Source organism: Momordica charantia (genome assembly GCF_013281855.1).
Source record: "Momordica charantia cultivar OHB3-1 chromosome 4 unlocalized genomic scaffold, Mcharantia_2.0 BLBB01000004.1, whole genome shotgun sequence".
Taxonomy (NCBI): Eukaryota; Viridiplantae; Streptophyta; class Magnoliopsida; order Cucurbitales; family Cucurbitaceae; genus Momordica; species Momordica charantia.
This window is the reverse complement of record NW_028275162.1, coordinates 2,294,958-2,314,518: the sequence shown is the minus strand read 5'-3', so window position 1 is coordinate 2,314,518 and position 19,561 is coordinate 2,294,958. Positions and strand designations below refer to the sequence as shown.

Genomic DNA, 19,561 nt, shown 5'->3' with positions numbered 1-19,561 from the left:
ATAATGATATGCCTTCTAAAAATTCATTAAAAATGTTTTTTACATAAAAAAAGTTTCATATTAAATGAACTTTGGAAAACACTAGAAAATATGAAAATAAATCTGTGTCTAATAAAGCATCTACTACCATTCCAAAAGTAGTCGATGCTACAATTTTCATTGTTTTAACTTATTTGGTAGAAATTGCGCTGAGAAATCGCAGTATAAGCATAGTTCATATCCCTGGAGTTTCTATTCTAAGAGAGATGGAATTCTCAGCAATACCCATTCTTGACATAATTTACAACACAAATAAACCACATGTAGTAAAGGGCGAAACCAAATGTACAAATAGGGCTGTATATGTAATCAGTTGAAACTACAAAATTATTGTGACAAAGCCATGGACACCAAAAACGAAGACAACACCAGTCCTAAAAATATACTTGAACTTGAACCAAATGGAAAGGAAACTGTTCTTACATATCAAGTCACTGCGTACCAAGAAGATGCAATAACTTGCACATAAGTGTCGCCGAGTTCATAGTTACAGGAAAGCGTCCTTTTCGAGCAACTTCAGCACCTCGTTCTGGTTGTTTAGCTTGGCGACGTCGATTGGTGTCTTTCCATCCATGTTTGTGAGAGTACTGCAAAGAGATAAGGGGTGGGGGAACAGATGAGTGTATTGAGAGCAATTGAAGTTGGGACATTACTGAACAATGAGAAGTTTAGCTAGCTTACACAGCAGCGCCATTTTCCAGGAGTAGGGCCACACAGTCCTTTCTGCCGTAACCGGCTGCATAGTGAAGGGCAGTGTTTTTATTCTTGTCCAAAGCATCCACTTTTGCTCCAGCCTCGAGGAGGATTTGAGCACATTCAACCTGAGGAAAAAAATTTGGGCTCATCTTAGCTTCAAAAGGAATACCCAACAACTAGACTGATTCCAAATAAAAACTTGTACAGTACTTTCTCTGTGAAGGTCAGCCTAGGTCCCAGTGATTCTCACTTAAAAGTTTGAACTAAACTGTGACAAGCATTCAGATACTGCAGCTGCCTACAAAATATTTTGAATACAGTAATCTGGTTCTGAGACTGGCTTCTTTAACCTTATTTTGTATATGTAACGAAATAATGAACAGAGCACAAATAAATTATACAATACTTTACGTGTTTTTTTTAACAAGATACGAACGTGTTCTATATCACCTAGCTCATAACACCTTAAATCAATGAGGAAAAACCAGCACCAAGGAACTATAAGTATCCTCTATAATAGCATAGCACGCGTTCTCATTCTAACTACAAGGAACAAAAAAGGATAGTCCAAAGCTATGATTATAGACAATCATTTGAATTCAACTTTATGAGCACCCTGTTAAAGTCCCTCACAATATATAATTGCGGGTATGAAATCCAATTTTTAGTAGTCAACGACTCTTAATTTCTGATAAATTTTTTTCCTATTTCTAGAAATCGTAAATTATTTGCCAGTTTTCCCAGAGAGAATGGATCTCTTCTGTGGGACTTTTCTTTAGTAATACATGGAAGAAATGCCTCGTGTTATTCACATATATCAGCAATTGAACGAAAAATGGGATCCTAACAAAAATTACACAAAGTCAGCTTAAAGCTAAGATACATTATTCATACCTCACCATATCCGCTAGCAAAATGCAACGCGGTCCTCCCTTCTGAATCTACTTCATCCTTGTCAGCACCAGATGAAAGTGCCTTTTTTAAACCCTAGTTAACAAGGCGACGAAGATTAGGTTGTTCCTCAGACTAACAAGTTTCTTTACATGAGAATAAACAAATGAAGGGTTGTGAGCTTTTCCAATCATAAGGTGCAGATTAGCTGATGCCCAAGTTACATGACTCAATTTTATGGGGGGAAAACGAACATGATGACATGAAGTAATAAGAGATACTTCAAAAAATGAAAGATGCAAAGCATAGATTATGCTACTACAAATGAAAGCACATATAGAAGATATTTCGATATACAAAGTACATTATTAACTATCGATCAGAGAAGAAATCCCAAAAGCCTTGTAATAGGAAAGAGAGGGAAGCCTTTGTGATGAGTATATGAAGTAAAATATGTCCATAGTATACAAGGAAGGATCCTATTATACACTAAAAGATGCTATTCTTTTAATGAAAATATCATTTGTTCATGGGTAAAACATGAACAAGTAGATTAAATAAAAATTTTACAGAAGACAATACAGTGAAACAATGAAATGTTCTCACGTTACAAAACAAAATCTTATCTCAAAAGAATAAGTAAACCTGGGACGACCATAAATTGAATGGTCCAGGTCCAGCAAAGAGGTCAATACAACTGAGAGATAGATATATGACAATAAGCAATTGGGAACAACTGAACTTATATTGATCTTGAAAATTTCCTCATCTTATTCACTAAAATGTAAAACAAATGACTTGAGTATAGCATCACATAAACGTTCTCACCTACACAACTACACAAGAATTGGAAAATATATATAATAGCAACTGGCATGAGCTATAACGGCCATGCAGCATGTGCAAAACAAAAAAAACAATTGTAGTGTACCTCGACATCACCAGTACTAGCAGTATGATGAACAACCGACTCATCCTCATTATCCACTTCTTCAGAATCATCTACCCCAGCGTTGTCCGTAGATGAAGCTGCCTCAGCTGGAAGTGGAAGACCCATTGCTTTCCCTAACTTTTGTAAGACTTCTTTATCATTCCAGTACCTAAGGACAAGGAAATTTTTGTTTCAGCAAGAACATAATTAGGTGAATTGAATAAGATGAAGAAAATCCAGTGCTTCGGAATTTTCCCAACTTCATCATGGAAGGTAGACCACCGGTCTCTATCTCTTCCAATATAGGCTTCAACGAAGGATCCTCTTTAATCTGTGCCATTCGCTCCTCAAGCTGATCACTGTCCGATGGATTAGAAAAACTCTCAAACATGCGAGACATAGATGGATCCTGTGAACAAAATCGAGCAATTTGCAGTTAACTTTTATCTCTACAACAAAAGTATAATCAGAATAAATAGTCAATCAATCAACAAGCAGTAGTTTCAAACTTTCAATCAACTAAAAAGAGATTAAATACCTGCATTAATGTGCTACCAAGACGCTCTGCCATAGACATAAATTGAGGATTCTGCATGACTTGTTGCATGGTGGAAAAGTATTGCTCAGGATTGAACTGGATTCCTTCTTGAGCTGGTGGACTCTGAAATTGTTGAAGCTGCTCAGCCATCTGGTTAAATGAAGGATCTTTTGCTATCTGTTCAGCTAATTCTTTGATGCTAGGATCCTACATGTATCATAAATTAAACTTCAGTGTGCAACAAACAAGGTTTAATAATAATAAAATAAAAGTTCAATCCGAAGATTAAGCCCAAAAAATAAAGCTTGAAAGAGCAAATCTACTGCTTAAAAAAGAAAAAAAAAACTAAAAAATAGTTCAAGAGTAATCATCTACATTAAGAATGTCAGTCATGGATGAGAAATCAAACGGATTGTCCTGAGGTATGTCTTCAAATATAGAGCTGACTCTTTGGCGTGCTGCCTGTTGCTCCGAGGAGGATGTTTCGGGTTTAGCGTTTTTGCTGTCTGAAGAACCTGTAAAAAGACGAAGTTACATTGGAGAGAGTAACGCATATTCCAACTTCAAATCATTCAGAAAGATGAAACTAGGAGAAGAAATGGAGATGGGGATATTATCGATGGAAAAAGAAATCCTTCTCTAGAATTTTGCTCTTACATCGCCATGTTATCCTCGAAATACCGAAGAAAAACGTAAATTCGAGTGTAATTTATGAATCAAGTTGAACCTAACAAGCTTTTCAAAGCAGTAGGATTATAGTAGGCAAGCCCATAAACTTCAATATATATATATATGGATTATACTGTAAACACGACCCAATTTCTAATTGCTTTAATTGCACACTACTACCAACGTATAGACACGGAGTATATGGCTATGACACACTGCGGCCCCATAATTTAGCTGCTTACCAGAAAGAAGATCCTTGTTACTATTCGAAGCCATGAGAACAACTGCATGCAAATCAGGAAAAACGAACATCAAATTCACTTCTGAACCCACGTTCCACAATGTAATATAAAACGATCAAACGCAGTATCCGATAATCAACGTCCCACCGCCGGAAGGAAGTGAGGACCCAAATACATAAATCCGATAATCAACTCCAAATACAATATAATCAAACAAATTAAAGACCGATTAGAAGTCGAGATTGAGAATTGAGACCTGATCGTGGCGCGCGAAGATTCGAGCGAAGAACAAGAGCGAGAGAGCAAGCTTCGTACGACCTGATTCTCTGACAACTTTCAATTGTTTTTGCTAATTCATTTCTATGTGTTATAAACCCTAATTTCTGTTTTTTTTTTTTTTGTATTTTGTGTGCTGCGGTGCGGCCACCGTGGCACCGCCACTGGAGAGGGGCAAATTTGGAATTTCGTTACTAAATAATTATCAAATATTAATAAGAAATTTTAATAACTATTTATGTTTAATCTCATTAATTTAGAAAAAATGTCCAATAAATTTTGTAATTTATTTGATATTCATACGATGTCAACTTTTTAAGAACCTGTTGATGCGTGTTCTCTAGACGAGGTGACCTGTTATCCAGTTATTTTACGTGGATTATAACGTATGATTTGTTGGTACCTGTAATTCGTACTGGTATAATACTCGATCACATATACTACGAAAATTAAGTTATAACTTAGTGTGATCTTATCTGAAGCCGACTTAGTTTGAATGCAAAAGATTGCATACCTTTTTTATGGGGAATTACAAATTTTATATGAGGAGAGCACTAGAAATCGAAGTTATGTTAGTACCTTTTATTTATTGGAAGATCATTTGACATAATAAGCGTCCTAATGGATGTTGTCCTATTTCACACCCGTCATTATCATCCCAATAAATAATTGATGTGATGTATCTATTAAATAAAATATGAGTTGAATTGATGTAATCACCAACTACATAAGTCACACATGCAATTTATCCCAATGTCAGTGTTAAAAACTAAATAAAAAACACCATTCGAATTTTGGTTACACAGTTGACGTTTGATGGTTGATAAATGATATATACTATAGTTCTAAATCTAAACACTCCACATTTGTTTATTTAGTTATTATTATATACATATTTTAAACTATAGTTATTATTATATACATATTTTAAACTACAACAAATATGAACACATTGGATCGAACTTCCGACCTCAAGATAAATAGTAAGGTGCCTTAACCACTGAACTATGTCGTGTTGGCCAATACCTCACATTTATCGTACTAAAAAGGTCAAAGTCGTAATTTCATACAACTACCTTTTTTTTAATTTGGATTTAATCTCATTGTTCATCTACATTGTGTCAGCTTGTCATTTGCTCTAAAACATGTAATAGAACCACTCGGTTTAACCCCCTTTTTTAGTACAACCTTTTTTTTTCTTATTAGAATTTTGTCTAAATTAATAAATTTCGAGAGATTTATTTATTTATTTTTACTTAAATTTCGAGAGATTTATTGAAGAGTTGAAACCGTGTATTTTAATCGGTTTAATTTTGATTTTCGTTTGAATTAGTAAATGTCGTAAACTTTACTTTTTTTGTTTGTTTGTTGTAATAATTCGGGTATTTATTGATTATATATTTTTTGAATATTATTTGGATGCTTGTATTTGTAACTTGTTTATTTTGGTTAATGTATATTTGATTTTACTTTATTTTGATTCATATTCTTTAAAAATATTTATTCTAATAGTTGTAATTTTAAAAAATTCATTTAGGTTTCCATACTTGTAAAGAGCGATCAATTTGGTTTCTTATTGCAAAATTTTAGCACGATTTTTATAAACAATAGAAATCATTTCCATCAAATTTATAGTTATATTTCAAAAAATTTAGTGAAGAAAGTATAATATGTTAATATTTTTTTTTTTTTCGTAAGTTTAGCCATTTTACCATCTGTTTGGCATCAAAAAGTTGAAATAATTTTAAATTTCGTGATTTGAAGTCGGAGCAATAATTTTAAATTCTTTATCTTATTTGAAACGATAATGATCTGAAACAAATTAAATTAGATTTATTTGTTTGAATGTTCACTGAAAATAAAATAGAATATTCTAAATTTACTAATTAGAAATTAAAATATGACGAGGTTAAATAGATAATTTATTTCGAAAGACTATCAAATCCTTCCAAATTAGACCATTTTGATCTGGAATTTTTTTAAAATAAAAATAGGATTTGAAATATATTATTCAAAATCATGTGCTATCAATTGAAATCCGTTGTGATTTTGAATTCCTTCAAAATCCGAGACCAAAGAGAGCATCAATGAAGAGATAAATATATAGAGAACAGGTGAAAAAAAGATTGCAACATTTATTTGTATGTTTTGATTAATTAAAATTCGAGAATGAAAATGACCTCACCACAAGAATTGAAAGAAAAAAAAAAGGAAAAAAAAATCACAATTTGATCTAAAAAATTTGTATTTGAATCTCGAGATTTCACCTATTTTTTTTTCCCTCTGGAGAACAAAAATTTCGAGGGAAAACGAAATCGTTCTTCTTCTTCTTGGAAGTGAAAATCAAAGAAAGAAAGGAAAAAAAGGTCTGAGATTTTTCTGTAAGGTTAGGGTTCGCGGGAAGAAGATGAGGACGAAGAATCGCCGCGGCGGAAGGTCGAAGCCTTCCCGGCGTTCCTCCGCCGCTTCTACTCCGTCGTCTACGGCGTCTCCCTCCGTCACCGACCGGGTTCGTATTCACTTCACTTTCTTTACACAGCAACGGAGCTCTTTTCCCTTTTGTTTCTCTCTCAAACAAGTCAGTCGTCTCATTGTTCTCTCGTTCTTCGCGGCTCAAACTGCTCTCTGTTTTTACTTGCGTGGGTTTTGCTGAGAAAATGTTGATTGACCTAATATTTAGTATGAATTCGAAATGCGATTTTTGAATAATTCGAAGAAAGATAAGAGACTGTTTGCTCATAGTTTATTTGCTGTGAAAATGATGAATCTGTATCTGGTCAGGACGCGCCCAATGCAGAAGATAACATTCTGAATGAGGCATCAGCGAATGAGACGCAGGATGTGTCAAACGAGGTAGATTGCTTTCGGAAGGACACTTGTATTAGATGTGATGAGAGCGGAGGCTTATTGGTGTGTACTGAAATTGGCTGTCCAATTGCTCTTCATGAGTACTGTATGTCGTGTGAACCGACGTTCGACGAAGAGGGGCGCTTCTACTGTCCTTATTGTTCCTATAAGAAAGCTCTGGTACGGGCGAATGAGTTGAGGAGAAAGGCTATGGTGGCAAAGAAAGCTTTGTCTGATTTTATTGACACCAGGATGGTTAGTGGTGGCAATTCGCCGCAGATAGGAGAGGCAGCTAAGAAGAAAGCATCTACTTGTGGAGTGGATGTGAATCTGCCGGATCATGAGAGTCATCTGGGCAGTGAGAGTCTGGGAGATCAGGCTGTGCAGGTGGAGCGAAATCAAAGTAATGAAGGGGAGGACCATGAGAAAACAGCAGGAGATGCTCGATCGACGGTGGGGGTTAACGCTGAAAATCACGACAATCCTATTGTGTCTAATGTTAGCAACAGCATAAATTCAACTCCTGAAATTCAGCCTCTTGAGGATTCTATGAACGAAGAGGAAACTCGTGAGGCTGATGCATCTGGAACTCATCTGGTTGAAAGTTTGGAAGATAAAGACGATGGGAAAATGATGGAAGAAGAAACCTTAAGGTTGACAGATGACATTCAGAATGAAGGGATTGTGAAGGATCGAGGTCAACCAGAGACTTCAAATGCACATAATGACGAGGAAGAGACTGCTGTAGATGTCGTTGATCATGGGGTTGAACGAGAACCTCAAGACAATGGTGATGGTGGAGAACAAATCCAGCTTGACAAAGAAGGGATGCTTGAAAATATCAATGTTGGGTCTGGAAATGGTGATTTGAAGAATGAAACAATTGTGAAGAAAAAGCGCTTTAAAACTAAAGCAAATAGGAGAATAGACCTACAGAATTTTAGTTCTCCTAGAAAGTCAACTCGGATTCGAACTCCAGAACCTGGGAAAAATCATGTAACCAAAATTGAGAAAGTTTCTGTGCCCAGAAATTTAAAGCTGCAACCAGTATCTCCCAACCAGTTGTAAGTCCCACTGTAGGCGATCATTCAATTTCTATATTACTGGATTGCAGTACCTTGTCAATTTTCAGCAATGTCTGATCAAGAAGAGTAATTGCAAATAACAATTGTTTCCTGCTTTGCAGTAAAAAGTTGGATTCTAATGGCGGCAAGCGGAAGAGATTGTTTTGGTCTACTGAAGAGGAGGAAATGTTGAAGGTACAAATTGATCAATTAAGATATTTTGGCCTTTAGCATCTTTGGTTATCACCAGATTTCTTCTTCCACAATAGAATCAACTGATCTCTATTCCTTTCTGTGATCAAATTGTTTCCTTTTTATCTCACTCTAGACATCCCAAACAATTAGTTCATGCCTAACGGGAAAAAATGAAACTATGGAAGAAACACAGCAGTCTTTAGTAACTACCACAATTTGCTTAATATTGAAATCTCAATAAAACATACGAGTCTTGCACGTCATAGGTGCGTGTGTAAACTAGTTAAAGTTGTGTGTATATATATTTAAAAATTTAGGAAATAGATATTTCAGTGATGGTGTGAATTATTACGAAAAGGGAGATTATAAAAAACTCTATCACTTGGCCAAAAGATAATTGAGGCTTCACTGTCTAAATTTGTATAGGTTCCAGATAATGCCTTCATGAATCATAATGGATATGGTTATATTTGAATGCACCGGCATGGTTATTAGGATGGAATACTAAGTTCTCCTTTGAGTGTGTTAGGCCTAGGCCTCAATTTTATTTATCAGACAAGTCAAGGGAGATTAGAGAGCTCCCTTCCTCTCCCAAGTTCTCAACAGAGAATACAAACCACAGTAAAAACCAGAGATCCCCACACTAGCTACCCCTCCCTCCAGATATACCTTACCGGGCCACACATAACTAACAAATATTCCCTAGGCCCACCTGTAAATGTGTAATGAATCGTTCACGCTGACTCCCTTTTTTTGACCCGCTTACGTTGATATACTTTAGTAATCTGGGGCCTATCAGAGTGTTAGCAAAGCTGGTTGAAATTATATACTATGTGGAAAAGTTTTCTTGAGATCTCTCTTACATTTTTTTAAAATTGAACAATCCGTTGTGTTGCATCAACTTAAAGAATACTCTGGTTCACGATGCTTCATTTTTAGTTGGCATTCAAAGCATGTGTTATATTTACTGACATCTGTGAACTCTTTTCCAAATTTCCCTTCAAGATACAATCGTTTATGCATTTTGTCCCATTTCATACCTTGCTAAGTCCTAAGGAATGTATGTTGTGTGCAATCGGTTTGTCCTGTGTGATGGAGCTGAATGATACCATATATTGTTCATGACAAGAAATGAACCAATACTACTTTTTTTGAAAATTATTGTCTGATTCTTCCTGTGCTAAGTAAAATTATCTTTCAGGAAGGAGTTCAGAAATTCTCTACTACAGCAAATAAAAATCTTCCTTGGAGGAAGATTTTGGAATTCGGTCGTCATGTATTTGATGATACTCGTACTCCAGTTGATCTGAAAGATAAATGGAGAAATATTATAGCCAAATAGTCTTGATAGATTACAAAAAGGTAACTTCCATTATGTCAATAGACGAGTTAATTTATGTTTTGCTAATCTCTTGTAGGTTCGTAATTGGTGGGTCTCTATTATTTTGCGTGCTTAAAGTTCAGTATGAACACATGCCTCAATGTAGGGGTCCTAGTTAAAACCAAAAACCGAACCAAACCAATGTCAGACAGCCAGTTCAGTTTGGGCTCAGAGTTGGTGGCAGTTTTTTTTCCCTTGTAGAAACATCAATTATTGTCGGTTGGCTCGGTCTGGCCTGGACAAAATCAAACCATAAATCGAGTTGATCGATTATATAACTAAAAGAAGCCCAAGACTTCTGTCCAGTGTCCCTCTCCCACCTCCAATCGCGCGCTCTGCGTACGCGCTGCACCCTGCCCTCGCTTTACATCGTGGTTTTCTCTCCCTCTTCCTAGCCCTAGACTTCTCTCCCTCCCATTTTCCGCAGTTTTCCTTCATCTTTGCCTCTGCCTCCACCAAAGAGTTCTCTTCCCCTTCCTTTGCCCTTTACAGATCTCCATTAGTTCAGCCTTAGTTTTTTTGGGAGATCTTGATGGAAGAACTCTGGGGAATGCCAAAATTTGTCCACGTTCATGCAGTTCCTGTAAAATTGGTTGGTGAAGTTCTCCATTTTGGCCTGCTAACGAAGGTTGGTTTTGACAGTGCAAAGCCATTGTTGGCAGCCCTTTCATGGAGGAAAAGCACGTCGGAGTAGAGGCTTGTTCGATGGCGGTAGTTTTTTTTGTAAGTAATGTTGTAACAAATTGCATTGATGTAAATGTAGATTTCTTAATTCATGCTGTTTCCAAATTTGTCGAATAGTTTTGTTTCATTTTATTTTATTTATAAGAAACCGCACTTTCATTGAGAGGAAAATGAAAGAATATACAAAGCCCATATAAATAAGACGATTACAAAAATCTTACAAAATCAACACCCATCAGGAGGAGTTAGATAACAATGCTAATTCCTCAAATAGTTGAAGAAATTGTTGTTCATTAAACTTTTGATTTCACATTGCAGAGAGCCAATATCATAATATTATGTAATCGTAAAGTATATTTTCTTGTAAAGTACATATTTTCTTGTGAAAGTATATTTGTTTTATTGGAATTTTTTTTTTTACAATATTTAGTTTAGTTAGAAATTTCAGAAAATTAGTGTATAAAATTTTTGGAAACGAAACACTTGGCTACATTTGGCATCAATTTTATTTATAGTTCTCTTCTTAAAATCCATGTTCATTTGCTGTCCGAAAAAACAAAAAGTCATGTTTATTTACTGATAATTTATCTATTTAATTTATACTTCATAAAACAAATTTTAAGTTTCAGTCAAATTTAAAAGAATAATACTTCCCGATTCTTGTTGACCTCGCTGATATGCTTCATTTTTCATGATTTAGGAATATTAGTGGTCTACTCATCTATTCAATTTCATTTTTTCTTCTAAATTGTTACGTCACATATAAAGTAGAGAGTCAAACCTACAACACTTTTATTTTTTGAAAAATAGAGTTTAATTAATCGGTGATTATTAGAAAAGTAGAAAAAAAGGCAATAAAATCATTGAGTGCAGGAGGAGGGGGACATTTACAGCAAAAGTTATAACTTATAACTAGTGTGTAGCAGTAGCTAGTGGAGTGTGGAGTGTGGAGTGATTTCTCTTCCTAAACTTTGCATTTACTACCAAAGGGAATGTTAAATAGAGACATAATATGAAATCAATATGTGGGCAAGGCAGAATCAAAATTGAGGAAGAGAGAGAGAGGATGGCACCAGTTGAGTGGAAAATATGTGTGCTTTGTTGGGAAGTGCTTTAGATGACAGTGCTACTGGGAATCAAAGCATCCTTAATTACAGTCACGATCCCACTCTTTATGAAGTACCCATCTGTCTCCCTTGCTGCTTCTTGAACGTTGTCTCCATTTATGATCTGACACCCATATCAACCGCCACTCAGAAAATTCATTCAATATCACACAAAATCCTCGATCGAAATATTGGAAGTTCGAATCCTTATCTACATTATATATATAGTAGAACTAAAAAAAAAATTCTTTTTTTAGTACAACATGTGAGGGTGGAAGATCGAACTCACAATATCTTGATTTGAGATATATGTCAATTACCGCAACATTTATCTACTTCAGTAATTAGGAAAATTTCTAATACTATGTCAGTATATGAAAAATCTAAGAGCTATGGGGTGAGGATGAAACCATCAATATCAAAGATAATTAGTGTCTTTATCTATTCATATGTTTGATTCTTGCCCTTCTAAAATATCTACTTTAATGTTTGAAGTTTCATATTTATTTCATTCTTATCTTAAAAATTAGTAATTCTGATGTGTTTCTCCACACCAAATATTGTAGGGTCAGACGGAGGTGCGCGTAAACAGGCCCGGACACTCATGGATATAAAAAAAAAATTATTTCATTCTTTATTTTTTTTATTACAACATATGAGAGTGGAAATATAAATCCACGACCTTTTAGTCGAAAATACATGTTTTAACAAGTAGAACTATACTCATCTTGGTGCCTGAACTTTTAACAGAGTACTCATTTTGGTCTCGACTTATCATTATATTTAATGTACGTTTTTCTAACTGATCTAAAATTGAAATAGGAATTCAATGTGGCAGCAAGAGGGCGGCCATGTGAAGCAGATTTATTCCCACCATCAAAACTAGTTTTAAGAGAAAAAGGAAGCTCTACTGAACTCATTTCTTGTCTACTTGTCCGTGTTCTTTTATGTTCTTTCTCAATGGGAGCAACGGATAATGGAAAATCAAGACGAGACCAAGATGCCAATTGGTCTATGGACCAAGATATGATGCAAATGAAATTAAAAGCGAGCAAGTTAATATGACAAACCTTGACATCTTCCCCGATGCGAGCATTTTTGTCGATGATGGCTCTCTTGATGTGAGAGTTTCTGCCAATGCCAATTGGAACACCGCCCTTTGCTGCTAGTGATCTACGGTCAGCGTCCGTCTGGCGAACACCACAACAAAACGAATCACTAAGGATATTATAGTAATTAGTCAGGAAAGTTGCTGGGATTTATTATAAATAGAGTGAGGAGGAAGGATGACGGTTAGTGTGGTTTAGGTTTGAGTGATCCCAAGAGGGGAGGGTTCAAAGTACCTCGAATGACTTGAGGTCCCATTCGAGGTCCTGGGCATTATTGGAATCCTTATATATTTTTATCTTCCAATCTATTTCAACTATTTAGTTTTAATCCGTCTACAAACTAAGTGCAACACAAGCAACGGCAAGTCGCTTGGAATAACACTCTATACCAAGATATAGCTTTAGCTGAGTTTGGCAAGACTTTTGGAACGGTAGAAAATGTTTTTAATCAACGAACAGCCATTTTCAAAATTTTCTTCCAGTCTAGTTATAAGGCAGATAATTTTGAAAATCTATAAGTACTTTTTAAGAGGGCCCTTAATTACTGATGATTCAAAAAATGAAGCACAAGTCTCAAAATTATCTCAAACCTTTGGCAAATTGAGGTTATTGTAAGCCACATACCTCATAATAATCTGCACCCATCAACAACGTGTCTTCTATGATTGCACCTTCCGATATGCAAGATCGGAGGCCAACGACAGAGTGGTGAATCTTACAGTTCTGAGGAGAGAATAAAAGGGGTTATTCCAACTGATGGAAGGGGAAGGAATAACACAGCGGAGACAATTTAGCATAGCAGCGAGCCACCCTGCTCGTAAAGAAGTTACCTTGATGACACAGCCCTCGCCAATGACACTGTCTGTGATATCAGCATCAAGCATTTTCGACGGCGGCAAATACCGAGGCTGGGTGTAGATTGGAGATGAACGATCATAGAAGCTGCAATTGGGTGTTTTGGAATCAAATAAACGAATGTTGTGATAACTTAAACATTTTAAAAATGGGTAAACCGAATCAATCTTGACTAAATTACCTAAAGTCTGGTACTGGCTTCTTGGTGATCCCCAGATTCGCATTGTAAAAGGCCTCTATGGTACCAATATCTTCCCAATAGCCATCATACAAGTAAGCTTGCACCTACAAAGATCAAAGCAACATCTTTATTATAGAGATCGCAACCGTAAATGAAACCCTGAAGTTATCTGAACCAAGAATAGTCAAAAGTGACACGAGTTCAACATCAAATTCTAATTCATCTAGAACTCTAACTTTTTTCATTTTTTGAATCATTCATGAAGATACATGAAATGTTGCAGTTTGCACTAGACAGTTGGATGGTCAAGGCTCTCATTTTTTGGTACTTTCCACAAAAGAAACCAATGGTATATATCATCAAGACCATTACAAAAACAGACCTAACCTATATTATTTTTTTTTTATTTCCTAGAATCGATTGGCTTATGCTGCTGGATCTCTATAACCGGGACTCATTGCCTGGGCTGGTGACCAGCGCAAGGCTTGAACACAAACTTCATGGTAGGTGATACCACAAGCCAAGGCCTCATGTCCTTGCTGCTCTAGTGTATAAAAGTGTTATATGCTTACCCTCATTCCAAGGGAAGTTGCACCAGGAATAACTTCACTCCCAAAATCATTTGCTCCGGGAAATTTTTCTCTAAGAAGGTTCAGCATAACATCCTTACTGATAACGTAAATACCCATGCTGGCTATGAAAGGCATCTCTTTGGCTCTCTCATCATCAAGGCCCAAAATAGTAGTATCAACCTGTAAGAAAGAAAACAGGACAATTATAAAGGTGGTTCACTTAGGCTAACCAGCCTTGTAATTACAAGGACAGAACAGTTTATGAATCAGCCTTGTAATTTCGAATTCACCTTCATTGCTTTCAATTGCTCTCCCTTCGGTTTCTCTGCAAATTCAATTATGCGTCCTTCTTCATCAATCTTCATCAGACCAAATGCAGTAGCACGCTTTTCATCCATGGGTAATGCAGCTACAGTTATATCAGCATCAGTCTCCCTGTGTGCTTGAATAAATCTCTCGTAATCCATTCGGTACAAATGATCACCAGCAAGAACCAGATATTCCAAAACATTGTGTTCTTCAAATAGCCACAAGTATTGCCTAACAGCATCAGCTGTGCCCTGCAGGTTATGAAGTCAAACTTTTATGAGATAAGGTAGGGTAAGCCACTTCTCTTCTCAACAAACTTAAAGAATATCCATTTGGAAGTGTTAAGCCAGCGTTCACAGAAATCAATATTCTGAACAAAATAGCCACAAATATTGCCTAAGCTTGATTTCATTACCTGAAACCAATTTGGATTCTCTGGACTCTGCTGAGCGGCAAGAACTTCAACAAATCCTTCATTCTTGTAACCACCCATGTTACTCGCATAAGCTCGGGAAAGGTGACGATTAAGAGAAGCAGAATTGAATTGCGTAAGGACATAAATATTGGAAATGTTGCTATTGAGACAATTGCTAACAGGAATGTCAATCAGCCTGTAGTTCGCTCCAAGAGGAACAGCAGGCTTCGCCCGCTTCTTAGTGAGCGGATAGAGCCGCGTTCCAGCACCACCTCCCAAAATTATTCCAAGCACACTCTAAACACAACAAAACAGATACAAAAACCATTCCATCACAAATTCACAATCCAGTCCAAAAACAATTCGCGGCGGTTCCAAACAGAAAGTCGGACGAAGCAAAATTAGGCGAAAGCATCAAGTATTCGGAATCAAGTAGAGTGCAAGAGGTATCGAATCCATCCAATTCAATCAATTAGGGCATTCATGGAGGAGCACAGAGAAATAAGAAAACCTACCCGGCTAGCATCGGGATCGAGGCAAGTCTGAGAGTTCTTAGAATCAGAAACCGCTTTAGGAGAGACGATCAGAGGAGCGGCTCCACCACCGGAAACGCGTCGTGAGCCCAAACCAGTCGCTCTAAACTCGATCTTGTCGCCGGAAAGGTGAGACGCAGCGAATGAGAGGCTCCGAAGGCCGCTTCTCCTTCCACGGTTAGAACCACCGTTCGCCGACGAAGACGACGACGACGCCGGAAGTCTCAGAGCTCCAACTGCGGCCATGGAAGACGCCATTAGACGATGAATTCAAATCGGAAAACGAACTCCGGATTCTCCTCCGATCAGGCAATGGCCGGAGATTGAAAGCAGAGATCAGCTCAGAGGTAGCTGCACAGTCTACTGCCGAATAAGAGACTTGGTGCCACTGATATTTGAGGCGGTCTTGTTGACGAATTTGCCCTTGTACTTTCCACTATATTACGTCGTTTGCCCTCCGTTTCTGTGCTTCAGAACGTGGTGCTTGGAGGGGTAGTATGGGAAGCAACAAAGTTCCAGCGGTTCCGCAATAAAATTTAACGAAAATAAATATAATAATTTATTAGATTGAGTGGACGTGGATTCACGGATCTATTCATGGGTCACATGGACTTTCTTTATTAGATTTTTTGGGAATAGTTCATTCTTTAACTAATTTTTAATGTTTATTCTCTCTCTCATATATATATATATATATTTTCATTCATTTTGGTTTTAAAACTTTTAACATTTTTTTTATAGTTTTTGTATTTTAAACTTTTGTCCAATCAATTATTATAATTTTTAAATGACTATCTTGATAATTTTATTTCTATTTTTATATAATTTCTTTCTCTAATCATTTTAGCATAACACTTTAAAATGATTGAAATGCAATCATAAATGTGTATTAAAGTAGATATTAAAATAGTCACTCGTTAAAAGTCTAATTTCACGCAACAAATTATAGGTTGCTTACAAAAAGAGCAAAAAAATCAATAGTTAATTTCAAATATAGCAACTGCTTTTCTCATTGGTGTATATAACAAAAAATAGAAGCCTTCTAAGTTCTACCCAATGAAAAAATAGGAAAGTTGATTATACTTATCGCATAGGTATACCTAATATTAAGTATATCAATGATACACTTTATATTGAGTATATCAATTATATTAATGATACGCATAAATTGAAATATATCACTAATATATTTATGATATATGTATAATAAGAAACTCATAATGTTATTTAAACTCGAATCTTCAACTTGAAGAAGATTTATAAATGTATATTATTATATATTTAGTTATCGATATACTTCATATTAGCTATATATAATTATATAAGTGATGTACCTAAAATATAATAAAAATTTTAACATATTATTTAAATCATAATTTTCAACTCAAACAATATTTATCTTTAATGTATCTAATATGAAGTACACCATTCATATATTCCGTGTGACTAACATCATCCATGATATACTTTATATTTGTTATATCAATCATCTAAAAGGATAAAATCAAAATAACAAAAATCTGATTAATTTATTTTTACCATATTTTAAAAACTTAAATTTTTACTATATTCGTAAATATGACAAATTAAATAATTCCAAATGTAGAACGCACCTCCCAAATGAATAAACATTTATATTTTAAAAGAGGGATTAAATTAGCACCGTCCATTTTCTTTTGTATGCATTTAATAATAAGTTATTTTTGAAAGTTAAGAGAATGAGTAAAGAGGAAAAAAAGGTACGGACATGAAGATGAAGGGATGAAGCATAGATCTGGTATCCTATCCTAGTTTAGGTGGGCCCAAGGATAAAGAGCGCCGTTGAAATCGCGAACGGTTCCTTCGATATTCATTTTATTTTTAATATTTGATTTTTGCTCGGTAACCTAGTTTTTGATTTTTAATTTTAGTTTTTAAAAAATTTGATAACCAATTCAATTTTATGTTTTTTATTTTTTTAAAATCATTTTGAAATTCGGTGTAAATAAAAAAAATTTAGTTTTCAATTTATTTTTTTCTGATTTATATTTATCTATAAAAAATTTATTTCTCACTTATTTTTTTTCTTTCTAAATTTCTCTCCACACAATTTATTTTCGTTCATATTTGGAATATTTATTATTATTTGTTTCTTCTTTTAAATATTTAATCTCTGTATATTTTTATTTTTTAATTTTTTTCTAACACATCAGTTTCATTTCTCTCTCTAAAATTTAAAATTTTTTCGAATCTTTTTTCGGTCTAAAATTTCATCTTTTATTTTTTCTCTTCCTAATCTATTTTTCATCTGAAATTTATATTTTCTTTTCTCGTTCACTTTTCTTTTGTAATTTTTATTTATCTCTGTATTTATTTATTTTATCTGAAAACTATATTTTGAATATAATTTTTATCTCTAAATTTGTTTCCATTGGTAATTTTTCTCTTTAATTCTATTTTTTAGCACATATTTTTCCTCTCTCTTTATTTCTATTTTTTTTAACATATATTTTCGTCTCAGACTTTATTTTTTTCTCTAAAATTTTGTTCTTTTTGTCTTTAACTTTTCTTTTACTAATTTTTTTCTAAATATTTTTGTTTATCTCTCTAAAATTTATCTTCCAAATGTTTATTTACATCTCTAAACTTACTTTCATGTCTCTACATCAGGGATGACAAAAATTTTCACAAGGTAAAACCCTAAAAATAGAAAATGTATGTCCTGACGGTCCCCGATTCCATTTTTAAACAATTAATATATATTTATTACACTTTTTTTTATTTTTTAAATTCTAAAAATAATTAAAAACAATTATAAAATCGATAATTTTCTTCGATAACCTCTCTCGAACCGAAAAACAAGGTGGAGACGGGGATTAAAATTTTTTCGCAAGTATGAGAATGAGGGAGAGCGTCCTCACTCGTATCCATCATCTCTACTCTACATAGAATTTTCTCTCTCTATTTTTAATTTTCTAACTCTTTAAAAATAGAAAACTAAAAATGGTTCGCAAACATGTTTGGTTTTTTGTTTTTTAAAAAACGAAAGAATAGTTATCAAAGGTATATAGTTTTGTTTTTTAAAATCAGGAAACCAAGAACCAAAGACTAAAAAATTCAAAAAATTCAAAAATAAAAAACATAAATGATTATTAAACAGTCCGAAAGGGATAGCAATCTCGTTTCTGTAGGCTGACCCACACCCTAACATTTCCTGCTACCCTCCAACTAATTTGGTTTGTTATTTTACGACAATCGAGGAGACTTTGCATTAACATTTACATGCCTCCAAAAATTAGAGTTTACGCATTTCCACGGCCAACTTTTAATTTAATTGAATGTTAAATTACTAATTTGGTCACTCTAAATAGAACTTGGTTGTAATTTGATTTTAAAAGTTTTAATTTTATATTCAATATTACTATATTGAACCTCTAGTATATTCCTTATTTGTGTGGTATTGACTAATTTTTTCTATTTAGTTGAATGATATTTACATATGTTCAATACAGAAATGAGGAATGAATCCTAAAATAATAATAATAATAATAATAACAACAACAAATATTAAAAATATAAATAAAGTATCTCACTAGTGTGGATATAGTATTAGTTTTAAGAATAATTTATTCGGAAATGATGAAATTTCCAAAATAATAATAATAATAATAACAACAACAAATATTAAAAATATAAATAAAGTATCTCGCTAATGTGGATATAGTATTAGTTTTAAGAATAATTTATTCAGAAATGATGAAATTTCCAATCGTTCATTTTTAATTAAATGAGGAGGAAGAAGCAAATAAAGAAAAGACATATTTATTAATTTAAATATTAGTTATGAAATTTTTGTTTCTTATCGACATATACATTTCATCGATATTTTTATAAAATTGAGTCTTCGACATTTACATCTACATTAACAGGATTTAAGACTAAATAAAAAATAGAGTATAAAATAAGGGCATGCGTAGACGAGAGGCAATGAGTGACTTCAACTCAGATAAAAGAGACAATAAAAAGATCAAATTGATATTTAAATTTAT

At 34.4% G+C, this 19,561-nt stretch overlaps 3 protein-coding genes across 5 annotated transcripts; 1 reads left to right on the top strand and 2 right to left on the bottom strand.

Annotated features, from left to right (window-relative positions):
• Window positions 1–251: 251 nt before the first annotated feature.
• On the bottom strand, window positions 252–4,408 carry LOC111007791 (ankyrin repeat domain-containing protein 2B). 2 transcript variants are annotated; one of them, XM_022280274.2, is made up of 9 exons: window positions 4,263–4,406; window positions 4,007–4,048; window positions 3,471–3,610; window positions 3,096–3,302; window positions 2,818–2,966; window positions 2,558–2,726; window positions 1,630–1,722; window positions 721–860; window positions 252–626 (listed from the first exon to the last, which is right to left on the bottom strand). In XM_022280274.2, exons 2-9 carry the CDS (start codon window positions 4,038–4,040, stop codon window positions 527–529), a joined length of 1,032 nt encoding a protein of 343 aa, XP_022135966.1. In that variant the 5' UTR covers window positions 4,041–4,048; window positions 4,263–4,406; the 3' UTR covers window positions 252–526. The 2 variants fall into 2 exon arrangements, with proteins under 2 accessions (XP_022135966.1, XP_087979012.1); XM_088122886.1 differs by lacking the exon at window positions 252–626 and adding an exon at window positions 946–1,033 and having other exon boundaries at window positions 4,263–4,408.
• Window positions 4,409–6,510: 2,102 nt separating this feature from the next.
• LOC111007617 (uncharacterized) lies at window positions 6,511–10,569 on the top strand. 2 transcript variants are annotated; one of them, XM_022280034.2, is made up of 5 exons: window positions 6,511–6,791; window positions 7,064–8,193; window positions 8,316–8,388; window positions 9,590–9,750; window positions 10,412–10,569. In XM_022280034.2, exons 1-4 carry the CDS (start codon window positions 6,690–6,692, stop codon window positions 9,728–9,730), a joined length of 1,446 nt encoding a protein of 481 aa, XP_022135726.1. In that variant the 5' UTR covers window positions 6,511–6,689; the 3' UTR covers window positions 9,731–9,750; window positions 10,412–10,569. The 2 variants fall into 2 exon arrangements, with proteins under 2 accessions (XP_022135726.1, XP_022135725.1); XM_022280033.2 differs by having other exon boundaries at window positions 9,590–10,569.
• A 724-nt stretch (window positions 10,570–11,293) lies between these two features.
• Window positions 11,294–15,907, bottom strand: ADG1 (ADP glucose pyrophosphorylase 1). The gene is made up of 9 exons (XM_022280032.2): window positions 15,516–15,907; window positions 15,001–15,297; window positions 14,567–14,836; window positions 14,277–14,456; window positions 13,705–13,808; window positions 13,499–13,610; window positions 13,293–13,391; window positions 12,630–12,749; window positions 11,294–11,683 (listed from the first exon to the last, which is right to left on the bottom strand). The coding sequence occupies exons 1-9, from the start codon at window positions 15,789–15,791 to the stop codon at window positions 11,567–11,569; spliced, it is 1,575 nt and encodes a 524-aa protein (XP_022135724.1). The 5' UTR covers window positions 15,792–15,907; the 3' UTR covers window positions 11,294–11,566.
• Between the last annotated feature and the right edge of the window lie 3,654 nt (window positions 15,908–19,561).